The following is a 14,025-nucleotide window of genomic DNA, read 5'->3' on the forward strand; positions in this document are numbered from 1 at the left end:
TAGTAGAGCTGTGGGCTGGCTGGTCCAGGCAACCTGGATCTAAATCACTAAACTGTACTTCTGTACGCTTTAGCCCAGGGATGCACTACTGGGACACTCCCCATGAGATCAAAGGAAGAGGAAAAGTTGTAGAAATCGTAACAAACGGTGAAACTGAAAAAGGATTCAGAGATTGTGTAAGAGAATAGACGTCTAGGATAGACTGGCCCACCCCAGGACAGGAAATTCAGGGCTTAGAAGGATGAGACACGTCTTTTCTTCCAGGGTTTAGTGACTGGCCCAGGGTCATGCATCAAGTGACTGCCTGAGGGCAGATTTGAACTTGGCTCCTCTAGACTGCCCTGGAACATTCATTTCTGACACGGACCACGCAGGACTTGGCTTTGCTTGAGTATGAACATTTGTTACAAAAACTTTTGTATACGTTTTCCAATGGGGCAGGGGAAGAGAGAAAAAAAAAGCCTTGCTAGAAAAATGTAAACCCGAAAAACAACCAAAAAGTCCCTCCAAGACAGGCTGGCTGGGAAGGGCCAGCGGCCAGGGTTGGGCGTAGCCCGATGCTCTCTGGACCTTGGTCTCCTCTTCGGTCAAACGCGGCGACGAGACGCTGGACCTTAGCGTCCTCGGCCGGAGGGTAAAAGCCAGGGCCCTTCCTGGTGGGGTTTCTCGAGGACCTCGGGTAAGGAGCAGACTGGACGTTCCCTGGGGTGGCCTTTCTGTGACGTCACAGGAGCCCTTGCCCCGCCCCGCCCAGGAGCACGCCCAGAGCGAGCAGACGCCCTCTTTTCCTCCGCTCTCCTCCAGCCTTCCTCCACCCCACCTCGTCTTTTCCCCGCCTCCTTCTTGTACGTCACGTCCGGTCTCCTGCGCCTCTCCTAAGATGGCGCCGGCCGGCCGGCCGGAAGTCGCGCTTATTCTCTGCCTTTCCCAAGGTGGCGGCCGCAGTTCCGGTTCTCGCGAATTCTCGAGAGAGAAGCCGCCCCAGTCACCGCCGCCGCCGCCGTCGCCGTCGTCTGAGCTTCGTCTGACGTCGCGTCCGCCAGAGCCAGAGCCGGAGCCGCGGGCCTGGGGAGCGAGTGACGCCGACCGCCAGGGGGTAAGAGCCGCGGCCGGAGCGGCCGAGCGGGACTGCGCGTGTGCGAGTGTCAGGGTGAGTGTGTGTGTGTGGGGGGGGTCCGCGAGGGCGAGGGTGTCGGGGGGGGGGTCCGCGAGGGCGAGGGTGTCGGGGGGGGGGTCCGCGAGGGCGAGGGTGTCGGGGGAGTGTGTAAGGCTGAGAAGTGGAGGGGCCGAGCGAGCCTGGGGGGGAGGTGTGAAGGCCGGCACGCGAGGGGGAGTGGGCGTGTGTGACTGTGTCACCCCGTGTTGTGGGATGGGAAGGGTGCGTGGCCCCGGCGAACGTGAGCGCGATGGTGCGGACGTGGCAGAGGGTCCCCGGGAAGGGAGGGGGCGTGTGCGTGTGTCTCCCGCCCCGCGCTCCAGCCGAGCCCCCCCAGACCGCCCCACTCCCCCAGGTTCCCTGTGCCCGAGCCTGCCGGGCCAAACCCGGCTTCGGTCCAGCTGTCCAGAGCGGATCTGTTTCCTTCTTGCCCGGCTCCCCCAGGGCGCTTCTGCCTCCGGAGCCTGCACCGATTCCCCTCCCCCTGGTTACTTTGTGTTACTTTGTATTCCTTCTGGTCCCCGGGGAACTGAATCTGCCCCTCCCTCCCCGGCTAGACTGGCTGAGCTTGGTCAGGTTCGCCTCTCTGGGTTGGTCTTCTCAGTGCCCATAGTGCCTTGCACATGGTAGGCGCTTGAGATACTCTGTGGACCAGGACTGGAGCCGGAGCGGCTGTGTGCATTTTGTGTGCCTGGGGAGAAGGGCTCAGTCCCTCTGGGAATGGTTTCCTTTGTGTGTTTGGAGAGAGAAAATAGAGTAGAGGGGAGAGATGTTGGAAGCCGCTTGTGATCTGGTACAGGAAGGAACCGGTGGGGATGGAGAGGGGCCCTTCTGGGGGTAGATGAGGCCATGGGAGATCCTTTGTCTTGCTGCCTCATTTCGGGGAGCCCTGGGCCCTGACTCCTCCATCTCCCCCAGGTTAGTCTGACCTAAAGACCTAGAAGATGTCTGACAGTGATGACAGCAACTTTTCGGAGGAGGAGGAGGAGGACAGCGAGCGGAGCAGCGAGGAGGCCGAGGAGGTTGAGGTGAATGCTGGGGAGGGGGGTTTGGGCTGGTCGGGGCAGGTGTGCTGGGGGGCCCAGGGCGGGGCTCTCCCTCTTCCCGGGGCAACGCCTCAGAAGCAGCTCTCTGACACCCTCTGCTGGCTTCTGGATGCTTCTGCTTCTCATCCGGGTCCTTGCCTCCTTCATGGAGTTTCCCTGGAAAGTTTCCCTGGCTGGTCCCCCATTGCCCAAGGTTGGGTTCTGAGCCTTCTCAGCATTGTCTGTCCCGTAGCTGGTAGAGGAAGCTGGTAGAGGAGACTGGGAGGAGCCGAGGAAGGTCAGGCCTCCCTGGATGGCTACTCCCTGGGGCCTTGACTTCATGATGGGGCCTTGGCTTCATGGTGGGGCCTTGGCTTCATGGTGTTGCCTTGGCTTCATGGTGGGACCTTGGGCAAGTCCCTGTTCCTCTGGCTCTCACTCCTCCCTTCCAGCTCTGTGACCCCCCAGCTAGGTGGTTCACTCCAAGAAGCATGAACCTTTTCATCTTGCATGAAGGCAGCCTGAGAAGTAGAGATGGGCATCGCAGGGCTTCTGGGGGGCTTTGTTCTGGCTCTGCAGCCGTCACCCGCGCCCTTCCAGCAGGTAGAGGAGGAGCGGCGGAGTGCGGCAGGCAGTGAGAAGGAAGAGGAGCCTGAGGAGGAAGAGGAGGAGGAGGAGGAAGAAGAGTATGATGAGGAGGAAGAGGAAGAGGACGATGACCGTCCCCCCAAAAAGCCAAGACATGGAGGTTTCATCCTGGATGAAGCCGGTGAGTTGAAGAGTGTGGGCCTGTGGGGGGAGGGGGTCTTCACCTTTGGCCTCTCTTGGGTTCTTCGCCCCACCGGCCTGGGAAATGTGGAAGTTTAGGGAAAGAAGACAAGTTCTGTGGACACCTCAAGAGCCCGACATCTCTGGGTCATTTTCCCCACCCCCTTCTCTAAGGTTGACGTTCTTACCCTGGGCTCTATGAACTTGTTTTTTTGTGTGTTTGTTCATTTGTTTATTTAGTGACTTTTTCCCCCTAGCTACATGTAAAAACAAATTTTAACATTCATTTTTAAAGCTTTTAGTTCTGAATTCTCTCTTCCCTCCCCACTCTCTCTCATTGAGACGGCAAGCAGTTTGATATAGGTTATATATGTGTGTTCATGCAAAACATTTTCATAATAGTCATGTTGTGAAAGAAAACAGGTTAAAAAAAAACCTCCAGAAAAAGTAAAGTTAAAAAGCATGCTTCAGTCATGTATTTAGATGCCGTTGGTCATCTCTCTGGGGATGGATAGCACTTTTCATCATAAGTCCTTCAGAATTGTATGAACATGTTTTTAAAAATACTTGACAATTGTATTTCAGTATAATTGCTTTTTTTGTTAGCTTTATGTATTTTATACGTGGGGCTGGGCTTGATAGGAGAGGAGGGGCTGGTGAGTTGGGTACAAAGGGAGGGCCTCAACATCCCAATCTCATTCTCCTTTCTTCTTATGCCTTTTCAGATGTGGATGATGAGTATGAAGATGAAGACCAGTGGGAAGATGGAGCTGAGGACATTCTAGAGAAGGGTAAGTGGTAAGAAGAGGCCAGTCTCCTGTGTCCTCCCAGCTCTGCTGGGTCCTGGAGAGTCTGGGGAGCCCTGAGAATTGGGGTTTAGCAAAGGCAGGGTCTGGATTGGGGGGGGCAGGGCAGGATCATGAGCTGGCCTCTACTTCCCTGGATAAGGTTGAGCAAGAAGGGAAGGGAAAGAGGGAGAGGAGGAGGGGGAAGGTGAGTGTCTGATATTCTAAGACGGAGTCCTTCGTGGGAAGGGGGATGGCCCCAGAGCCCATCTCCCTGTCTCCAGTCCTGCATCCCCCTCCTCTGTCACCTGGCTTCTTTCTGTTGCGGCCTGAGAGAACAGCTCTCATACCCTTTTCTATTAGCCATGTGAATGGGGCGGGGGGGGGGGGGGGGGGGGTGGGGGGGTGGGGGGGGGTGGCCTTAGGGAATGGGTATACTGGAGCTCTTTGGCAGTACTGGGACCCTTCTCTCCTAGAGAGGTATCATTTGGGGAGTGGGGGTGGGGGTGGGCTTGGGTCCTTGCCCTCTCTGGGTTTCTCTTCTCTGTCTGTTCCCTTTGGCTCACCCTCAAGCTGTCCCCTCGCAAAAATCCCTCCCCACTGTTTTTCGTGTTGTGCGATTCATTCATTCCTGCTTTCCCTGTGCCTCGCTTTCAGTTTTGATTTTGTCCTTCCTGTGTTCCTTTACCCATTTTTCTTTGTCCCTTCCCTACCCCAATCCCACCCTACTTTGGTTGATTTTGCTGATATAATTTGGCTCATACTGTGTCTGCTCACCACCACCACCACCACCACCACCACCACCACCACCACCACCACCTCCTCTTCTTCCTCCGAGTAGAAGAGATTGAAGGTAAGAGTCAGGGGTGTTTTAGCCCCCAAACCCTTCCCCTTCTTCCTGCTGTTTCCCCTCTCCGACCATGTAGCCTCCTAGTGACAGGGGAGGGAGGGAGGAAGGGCTCATTAGTGCTGGGGACAAGTCTGTTTGCTTTTTAGGACTCTGGATGTTTCTGTGTGTTTTTATTGAGGCTTATCTATTGATAATAACAGAGGTCCAGCCAGCTAGCCCATGGGTGTTTGCTTTAGTCACCCACGAGCTGGAGATTGGGACTGGGTAGGCGTGAGGCAGGGGCACAGACACTACTCTAGTGTTTTCTCTACCCCCTTCCCGTAGTCGGAGTCTCTGTCCTTTGCCCAGCTCCTTCCCAGCTGAACTCAGTGTTCATTTGCCCAGGATGCAGGTAGTACTGCCCCATCTCTCCCCATTCCATCTGTCACACTGGCTCTTCCTCTTTCTTGCAGCATCCAACATTGACAATGTCGTTCTGGATGAGGACCGCTCTGGGGCCCGCCGCCTCCAAAATCTCTGGAGGTAACAGTTCTGGGGCTAGGGGAACAGTATTGGGGTATGGAGGGTACTGTCCGAGGAGCAGGGTTAGATTTTGGAGACAGGTCTCAACTCTGCCTCCTATTTTCTGGGAGACCTTAGGTCACTGGATGTCTCCAATGCTCATTTTCCTTATCTGTAAAATGTCGCTGTTGTCTAAGCCCCTTCCAGCTAGTCTAAACCCTGTGAATTCATGTGTAACACTTGCTTTCCCCCCCCTTTTCCATCACAGGGATCAGCGAGAGGAGGAGCTGGGCGAGTATTACATGAAGAAATATGCTAAATCATCTGTGGGAGAAACGTGAGCATGTCAGGGCTGGAGGGTTGGGGGTCGGGTGGACCAGGGCTTGGGGATTGCCCAAGTTTGACCTCTTCCCTCTCCTCACAGTGTGTATGGGGGCTCTGATGAGCTCTCAGATGACATCACTCAACAGCAGCTGCTGCCTGGAGTCAAGTATGTTGGGTTGGAGGCAAGGGGTTCTCAGGGGTCCTGGGCGGGAGAAGGGGGAGAAGGGGGTGGCTCTCCAGGTGGGGATGTGGCAGAGCAAGCTTTGCTATCTTGGGACCCCAGTAATGTCTCCTTTTCTATTTCTGAGGGACCCTAATCTGTGGACTGTGAAATGTAAGGTAAGTTTCTTGGCCTGGGGAATGGGATTCATGGATTGAAGGGAAGATCTGTTTATTCATCCATCTTGTCTTACCCTGGACCGTCTTTCTTTCCAGATTGGGGAGGAACGAGCAACAGCAATTGCCCTCATGAGAAAGTTCATTGCCTACCAGTTCACAGACACAGTAGGTGGTAGCTATTGGGGAGGGCTGGAGGTGTATTCCTGGGAGGGGGTCAGAGATGGAGGATGAGATAGTCATTGAGCCAGCTCTGGCCATCTCTCTTCATGCTGCCCCAAAGTAGGGGAATCTGGATCGGGGTGCAGGGAGCGAGGGCCCCTTCCTTGACAGAAGCTTCGTTTTCCAGAAAGTCACCTGTGACTCTCTTTGCAGGTTTACGGGTGGTAGTGAACAGTTAGGCATCTCCTGCCATGATGGAGAAGGCCCTTCAGAGACTTTAACTTGTTCTGTGGGGTGTGGTGATGTCATGAGTGCTGAACTCTCTCCCCATCAGACCAGCATGGCTGATAGCCTCTCTCTTTTCTTCCTATGAGGTGCCCAAGGAAGCTTATTCAAATCTACCTTCTTCTCAGAGAACTGCACCCTTTCCAGAGGGCAGTCATGTGTTTTCTGAATGCCTACCTTGTGCCCAGGCACCCAGAGGATGCAAGGCCTGAGGCTCATGATTAGCTAGAATAATTGATTGTTTTGTAACTCTCTGAGCTGAAGGGGCCTTGAATGAACATCTGGACTGATGTGGGCAACAGGCTGAGAGAGAGGAAGGAGATGATCCTTGGAGGGGCAGGCAGGGACAGCTCCCTTCTGGGCCTCTGACCTAAGATGCCATTTTCTACCTGCCATGTTTCTTCTCCACAGCCATTGCAGATCAAGTCAGTGGTGGCCCCAGAACATGTCAAGGGCTACATCTATGTGGAAGCTTATAAGCAGACCCATGTGAAGCAGGCCATTGAGGGGGTGGGCAACCTGCGCCTGGGCTACTGGAACCAGCAGATGGTGCCCATCAAGGAAATGACGGACGTGCTCAAGGTTGTCAAAGAGGTTACCAATCTCAAGCCCAAGTCCTGGGTCCGTCTCAAGAGGGGCATCTACAAAGATGACATTGCCCAGGTGCTGAGGCTGGGGAGGGACTGCTTAGGTGGGTTGTGGTGTGATGGGCCTGGCTGTGTGCCAGGTATTAGGTTCAATGATTTCTAGGGTTGCTGAAGCTCAGAAGACAATCTTGGATACATCCTTGATCATTTCTGCTTCGCCCTCCAGGTGGATTATGTAGAGCCCAGCCAGAACACCATCTCCCTCAAGATGATTCCTCGAATTGACTATGACCGCATCAAAGCCCGAATGAGCCTGGTAGGGAGATGGGCTGAGGGGAGGGGGACGGATCATCGGCCAGGGGATTCAGCCCCAAGGTTTCCCTCCAGGCAGAAGTGATGGTCATCATCCCTTCCCTCTTCCTACATCCCTCACAGAAAGACTGGTTTGCCAAGAGGAAGAAGTTCAAGAGACCCCCACAACGATTGTTTGATGCTGAGAAGATACGGTAAAATTCCCCCTCTGGTAACTGATTGAGGATATCTTTCTATCACCCCCGTTTAAGTCCCCCCCCCCCCACTTCCTGCTCTATGCCCCATCCCCTTCAGGCAGTAACCCAGTGTAGGTCATTTGTTTCATAGCCTTTTCCCTTCCCTCTTGGCCTCTGGAAAGATCAGGAAGGAGTTTCAGACGCTGGCTGTCATGACTTGTACTACTCTACCATACCTTCCTGAGAACGTCCTCTGGCTTTTTTGGCGTCATGACCCCCTGGGACATTCAGTCTGGGAAAGCCTGTAGAGCATTTCTCACAATCACGTGCTTAAATGCATAGAATAAAATAGGAGCACAAGGGAGACCCAAGGACATTAAAAGAGCAGCTTTTTGGAAAGCTGCCAGTTTCCTGCCCCTGGGGTGAGGGGGCCTTCCTCTTCCAGCCTCTGCTGGGTGGGGAGCTCATCACCTTATGAGGCAGCCCATTTTAGATTTGGACAGCTCTCATTGTCAGAGAACATTATCTCCCTCAGCCCCACGTGGTCAGGCCAGATCGTGGGGGACATTAGAGTTTTCTTGGGGAAGGAGAGAGAGATAGAGATTCAGCTGACTCCTCAGAGCACCTTCCAGTCAAGTGGGGAGCCATGTGCTGGCATGGGTTGTGATCTCAAAGCGCGGCTTGCTGGGTACCTCTTCTCTGTGACTTGGTGTTGAAGCTCGTCTTGTTCTTCCCCTTAGTGGGGGCTGTTCTGCTCCCCATTTTTCAGATGAGTCAACTTGCTTGAGAGCTTGAGTGAGTTTTCCCTTGTCCCCATCCCCTTAGTTTCTGTCCTCTCCTTGTCTGCCCCCTCTAGTTCCCTGGGAGGAGATGTGGCTTCAGATGGAGATTTCCTGATCTTTGAGGGGAACCGCTACAGCCGAAAAGGCTTTCTGTTCAAAAGCTTTGCCATGTCGGCAGTGGTGAGTGTCTGCTGCCTCTCTGGGGTATTCTTCCTCCCTCAGCCCTGGGCTTTCTCAGGGCCCAGGATGTTTGAGCCCTGCAGCCTCGCGCTTCCAGGCCTGCCTCCTTGGCCTTGGGAGCTTGCTGATTGCACAGTGGGGCTTAGAGCACTTGGCATTTGGGCCAAAGGTTCTCTGGGACCTTGGGAGACATTGCTGCGTGGCACAACAACATAGTGCTTGCTCAGCTCAGTCAGGTCAGCAAGCACTTATTAAGCTTGTCTCATGTGTCTGGCACTGTTCTCTTTGCTGGGGATACAGGGAAAGGCAGAAGCTTGCTGCCCAGTAGCTCACGGTCTGAATTAACATGCTGTCTTCTTACCTTTCATCTGGAATATTCCAAACCACAGCTAGATTGCTGAGCCCACTTGCCACTGTAAAACCTCATATCTCCCTCAAATTTGTCCCCCCTCCAACTCCATTTATTTGCCCACGTCATGGAAGGGTTTCACAGCACCCAGCCTTTATGGACAATGTCTCTCCCATAGAAAGAAAGGCTGCCTTTGCCCAAAATGGATTTGAGAGTGCATGTAGGGTCACGTTCTTGTACACCTTGTCATTTTTGAGGGAGCAGACCCCTCTTACAGTGGCTCCCCGGGGTGGGGGGGGAACTCTGCCCTCATAGGTGCTTCTTGATGACCTGTCCCCACCCATCTTCTTTCTCTTCTCTTAGATCACAGAGGGTGTGAAGCCCACACTGTCAGAACTAGAAAAATTTGAGGACCAGCCAGAGGGAATTGACCTTGAGGTGGTGACTGAGAGCACAGGTATAAGCCTCACCCCCAGCCCTCAGGAGCACTGGGCACCCTTGTCCCCTCTGCTTTCCTCATGCCTCCTTCTCTCCTTCCTTCTAGGGAAGGAACGTGAACACAACTTCCAGCCTGGGGACAATGTGGAAGTGTGTGAAGGCGAGCTGATCAACCTTCAGGGCAAGATCCTGAGTGTGGACGGTAACAAGATCACCATTATGCCCAAGCATGAGGACCTCAAGGTGGGCCTTCTGCCTCCTGGGGCCACAGGCAGCGAGTAGGGGCTACTGGGGAGAGATGAGATGCCCTCACAAGCCCTTTGCGAAATACTTCAAGATGGGGGACCACGTGAAAGTGATTGCCGGACGATTTGAGGGTGACACGGGGCTCATTGTGCGTGTGGAAGAGAACTTTGTGATCCTCTTCTCTGACCTCACCATGCACGAGGTAGGGGCTGTGCTGTGGCGTGGCATAGTGAGTGTCTCTGGCACGTAGCATCTCCTTCTCATCCCCCTTATTCTCTCCTCCCACAGCTGAAAGTACTTCCAAGGGACCTTCAGCTCTGCTCAGAGACAGCATCAGGGGTGGATGTTGGGGGCCAGCACGAGTGGGGTGAGCTGGTGCAGCTGGACCCCCAGACTCTGGGAGTTATTGTTCGGCTGGAGCGAGAGACGTTCCAGGTGGGTGAGGGAAGACAGAAGGGGAAACTCTGGGGTGACGCTTTTTGGGGTACTCACCCCAGTTCTCTGTCCCCTGTAGGTTCTGAACATGTTTGGGAAGGTGGTTACAGTTCGGCATCAGGCAGTGACTCGGAAGAAGGATAACCGCTTTGCTGTGGCCTTGGATTCAGAACAAAACAACATTCACGTCAAGGACATTGTGAAGGTCATCGATGGTCCCCATTCGGTAAGGATGGAGGTGGTGCACTGGCAAGGGAAGTGGAGTTTGGGCTGAGCTGGTGGGGAAGGGAGAAAGCTTGAGGGGCAAGAGTAGAACCCTAGAGGCATATTCACTCTGTCTTTCTCCTTAGGGCAGAGAAGGAGAGATCAGGCATCTGTACCGAGGATTTGCATTTCTCCACTGCAAGAAGCTGGTGGAAAATGGGGGCATGTTTGTCTGCAAGACCCGAAACTTGGTGCTGGCTGGGGGCTCCAAAGTAGGTCAGGTTGGGGGCCAGCTGGTTGCAGGGGGGTGGGGGCAGGGGACCATCTTTGAGAAGTAATTATAAAAACCCCCATTTCATAGAATTCTCCAAAGTGTGCAGAGCCTGTGACCTGGGGGAGAGGGGGAGGAAGGCAGGGGTGGGGCATCCTCTCTCCTCACTGCTTACTGCCCTCTCATTTTTCTCTCCCAGCCTCGAGATGTCACAAACTTCACCGTGGGTGGCTTTGCCCCAATGAGCCCTCGAATCAGCAGCCCCATGCACCCTAGTGCTGGAGGTGAGCAGGGAGGTGGGGAGGGATGGAAATCTGGGAAGCCCTGGCTTGGGGAAGAGACTCAGACCAAACAGAACCTGGGAAAGGGGCCTGGGACCAGGACAGGGTGATGGCTGAAGAGAGGCGAGTCAGGAAGGAGGTTACTGGGGATCTCCCACACTTTTGACCTCTCCCTTCCTGCCATTATGATCTTATAGGTCAGCGGGGAGGATTTGGGAGTGCTGGTGCTGGTGGCATGAGCCGTGGCCGGGGCCGTAGAGATAATGACCTTATTGGGCAGACTGTTCGCATCTCTCAGGGTCCATATAAAGGTGAGTCTGGGCTGGTGTTGAGGAGGAATGGATAATGTAGGGCTCTTGAAGATGCTGAGCGTGGATGGCCCCCAACCCTTCCTGTGCCTTCTTTGCCCAGGCTATATTGGGGTGGTGAAGGATGCCACTGAGTCCACAGCCCGAGTGGAGCTTCACTCGACCTGCCAGACCATTTCTGTGGATCGCCTGCGGCTCACCACAGTGTTAGTAGAAGGGGAAGGTGTTTTGGGGCTGGGAGGAATCCATTGTGCCTCACCGTCCCCTTTGTCCATACACTATCTGTCTTTTCTTCTCACTCTGCCCTCCCGTGTTTCCCTGCAGTGGCACCAGACGTCCAGGGGGCATGACTTCAGCCTATGGACGTACTCCGATGTATGGCTCTCAGACACCAATGTATGTCCAAGGCTCCCGTACTCCCATGTACAGTTCACAGACGCCTCTGCATGATGGTGAGTCTCCTCATCCTGGGGCTATCCAAGGGCTGAGGAATAGTGTGTGAGGAAAAGGAAAGAATGTGTGTGTGTGTCGGTTTGTGTGCGTGTGTACACACGCACATATTCTTCTGGGAGTCGGTGATGAGGACAGCCCTTCAGGCTGATGCAGACTAAGCGGCTGGGATCCCATGGCCCTGTCTTCCTCTTGTGCAGGCAGCCGCACTCCACACTATGGTTCCCAGACTCCCCTTCATGATGGCAGCCGTACACCAGCCCAGAGTGGTGCCTGGGACCCCAACAACCCCAACACACCATCCAGGTAAGGACAGGGCCATGTCAGGGGACTTGGTCATGGGGAGGGTCTGAGATGGCTCTGCAGTGGGGGTGAGTATTTTCCCTCACCAGCCATCTTGTTTTCTCCTCCCATGCAGGGCAGAGGAAGAGTATGAGTATGCCTTTGATGATGAGCCTACCCCATCCCCACAAGCCTATGGTGGGACCCCCAACCCCCAGACACCAGGCTATCCTGATCCCTCATCGCCACAGGTCAATGCACAGTACAACCCCCAGACTCCTGGAACCCCTGCCATGTAAGTGCTGATGGGGCCGCCCCCCTTGGCTGCTTTTCCAAATCTCCAGGTTTTCCTCCACTCCATGGCCTTGAATCACTTCTCTAAGGTGCCTTCCCCTCCCTGACTTGTCTCCAGGGGACTCTTCTCCCTAGACTCATCGAGGTGTAAGGCAGGGGTGTTGGTCTCCCATGGGCCCAAACCAGATTAAAGTGTCATTAAGAAACGTTTAAGAACGTAAATGAAAATGCAAGAAGACATAGGTAACTTAGGTTACAGTTTAGAGTCAGTCAGTGTGGGGCTGTAGGAATCCTCAAGCATGGAATTTGAGTGGGAAACCCCTGATGTGAGGGAGCTTAGAGATCAGTCCCATCCCTCAGGCCAAGCTGCTGCCCACCCCCTTCCTGCCCTCCCTGGAAGCATCCCTTGCCCTGTTCTGACCCTTCATGGCCTTGGACCGAGGTGGGAGCTGTGGGTTCCTTCTGTCCCTATACTCCCTGGCCTCTCCCTCAGGTACAACACGGACCAGTTTTCACCCTATGCGGCCCCCTCGCCACAAGGTTCCTACCAGCCCAGCCCCCAGAGTTACCACCAGGTGGCGCCGAGTCCTGCTGGCTACCAGAACACCCACTCCCCAGCCAGCTACCACCCCACACCCTCGCCCATGGCTTACCAGGTGCTGAGCAGAGACCTTGGGGAGACTAGGGCTGGGTGGGCTGAGAGGGCTGAGAACATGACCATGTGGTCGGGGCTTAGCACACAGGTGCTTAAAAAGTGTTTAGTGAATGGGATGATCACCATAACTGACCCTTCTTTCCTTTTTAACCCTAGGCTAGTCCTAGCCCTAGTCCAGTGGGCTATAGTCCAATGACCCCTGGGGCACCATCCCCAGGTGGCTACAACCCTCATACACCAGGCTCTGGTATTGAGCAGAACTCCAGTGACTGGGTGACCACAGACATCCAGGTGAAGGTTCGAGACACCTACTTGGACAGCCAGGTGGTTGGGCAGACAGGCGTCATCCGAAGTGTTACGGTATGTAGGGGAGATGCACAGAAGGGCCTGAGGTGAACTAACCCCAGCTCTTCACCTGATGAGGCAGGGAAGGGCTTTGTCTTCTTTTTCTGGGCAGCAGCTGGTGGGAGGTGAGGAGGTTGGCTCTCTGGTGCTAGGCCTGGGGGCCTGGACACCTGGGGCTTTGGTGGGGGTGGAAATCAGATGGCTTGAAGTAAGCCTGGTGACTGGTGCTGAGTGCTTGAGTTGGAGTGGCTTTAGGGTCCTGGTATGGGGACTGATTATCCCTATCCCCTAGGGGGGTATGTGCTCTGTGTATTTGAAGGACAGTGAGAAGGTGGTCAGCATCTCCAGTGAGCATCTTGAGCCCATCACTCCTACCAAGAGCAACAAGGTGAGGGGGTCTAGGGGGTGCTTGGAGAGGGTGGCGTGAGAGGGCAGAACTGCTGGGGTAGCAGCTGGGGTCGGAAGAAAGCACTTCGGCTCTCCTCTCCAAAGGGGGGTCCCTCTTGCCCTAGCACCTCGCTGAAGGTGGGATCCAGCCTCTTCTTCTCTTGTCCAGGTGAAGGTGATCCTAGGGGAGGACCGGGAGGCCACAGGGGACCTGCTGAGCATCGATGGGGAGGATGGCATTGTGCGGATGGACCTGGACGAGCAGCTCAAGATCCTCAATCTCCGGTTTCTAGGGAAGCTCTTGGAAGCCTAGAAGGAGAGGTGGAGGGGCCTCCTCACCCACCCCCACCCCACCCCATCCCCACGATTCTCCCCAGGCAGGGAGCTGGGAGAACTTGGCTGGTCTATTTTTGTTGGTTGCTTTTTGAAGATTCTCTAACCACCTGCAGGGCTGTCCACGGAGACGTTTCCCAGCTCTAGCCCACCCCAACCAGCTTGCTTTGTCTGTGATCTTTGAATAAAAGATTGTTTGATCAGTGGTGTCCTTCTCAGCTGTGAAGGGATCCTGAGGTGGGGACTGGGCTGGGGGGAGACAGGTTCTGACCAAGCCAGCAGAGGGGGAAAGTCAGACGGCTGAGCGCCTCCCGCCCTCGCCCTCTGCTCTGCTTCCCCAGACAGACGGAGCGCGCTGGGCACCTGGCAGGCTCCCCTGGCTCCCCTGGGGTCCGGGATCCTGCGCGCTCCTTGGGGCCAAGCAGCAGGGGGCCCCCCCTTTCCGGACCCTCGCCTGAAATGCTCCCAGTGACCGCCCTGACCATGGGTCTCTCGGTGGTCAAGTCCCCAGGCCTTTG

General features: G+C 55.1%; 1 protein-coding gene across 1 annotated transcript; it reads left to right on the top strand.

The window, feature by feature from the left end:
• Positions 1 to 1,018: 1,018 nt before the first annotated feature.
• SUPT5H (SPT5 homolog, DSIF elongation factor subunit) lies at positions 1,019 to 13,710 on the top strand. The gene is made up of 30 exons (XM_072608393.1): positions 1,019 to 1,150; positions 2,075 to 2,184; positions 2,785 to 2,950; positions 3,675 to 3,740; positions 4,576 to 4,587; positions 5,037 to 5,106; positions 5,354 to 5,422; positions 5,510 to 5,575; positions 5,718 to 5,748; positions 5,845 to 5,913; positions 6,604 to 6,855; positions 7,006 to 7,095; positions 7,215 to 7,285; positions 8,124 to 8,229; positions 8,942 to 9,035; positions 9,123 to 9,263; positions 9,313 to 9,464; positions 9,551 to 9,697; positions 9,777 to 9,923; positions 10,048 to 10,173; positions 10,372 to 10,456; positions 10,651 to 10,764; positions 10,865 to 10,967; positions 11,086 to 11,213; positions 11,412 to 11,517; positions 11,630 to 11,788; positions 12,281 to 12,443; positions 12,599 to 12,802; positions 13,080 to 13,175; positions 13,344 to 13,710. The coding sequence occupies exons 2-30, from the start codon at positions 2,101 to 2,103 to the stop codon at positions 13,485 to 13,487; spliced, it is 3,261 nt and encodes a 1,086-aa protein (XP_072464494.1). The 5' UTR covers positions 1,019 to 1,150; positions 2,075 to 2,100; the 3' UTR covers positions 13,488 to 13,710.
• The last annotated feature ends 315 nt before the right edge of the window (positions 13,711 to 14,025 follow it).

The sequence above is a fragment of the Notamacropus eugenii genome, chromosome 5, assembly GCF_028372415.1.
Source record: "Notamacropus eugenii isolate mMacEug1 chromosome 5, mMacEug1.pri_v2, whole genome shotgun sequence".
Classification (NCBI taxonomy): domain Eukaryota; kingdom Metazoa; phylum Chordata; class Mammalia; order Diprotodontia; family Macropodidae; genus Notamacropus; species Notamacropus eugenii.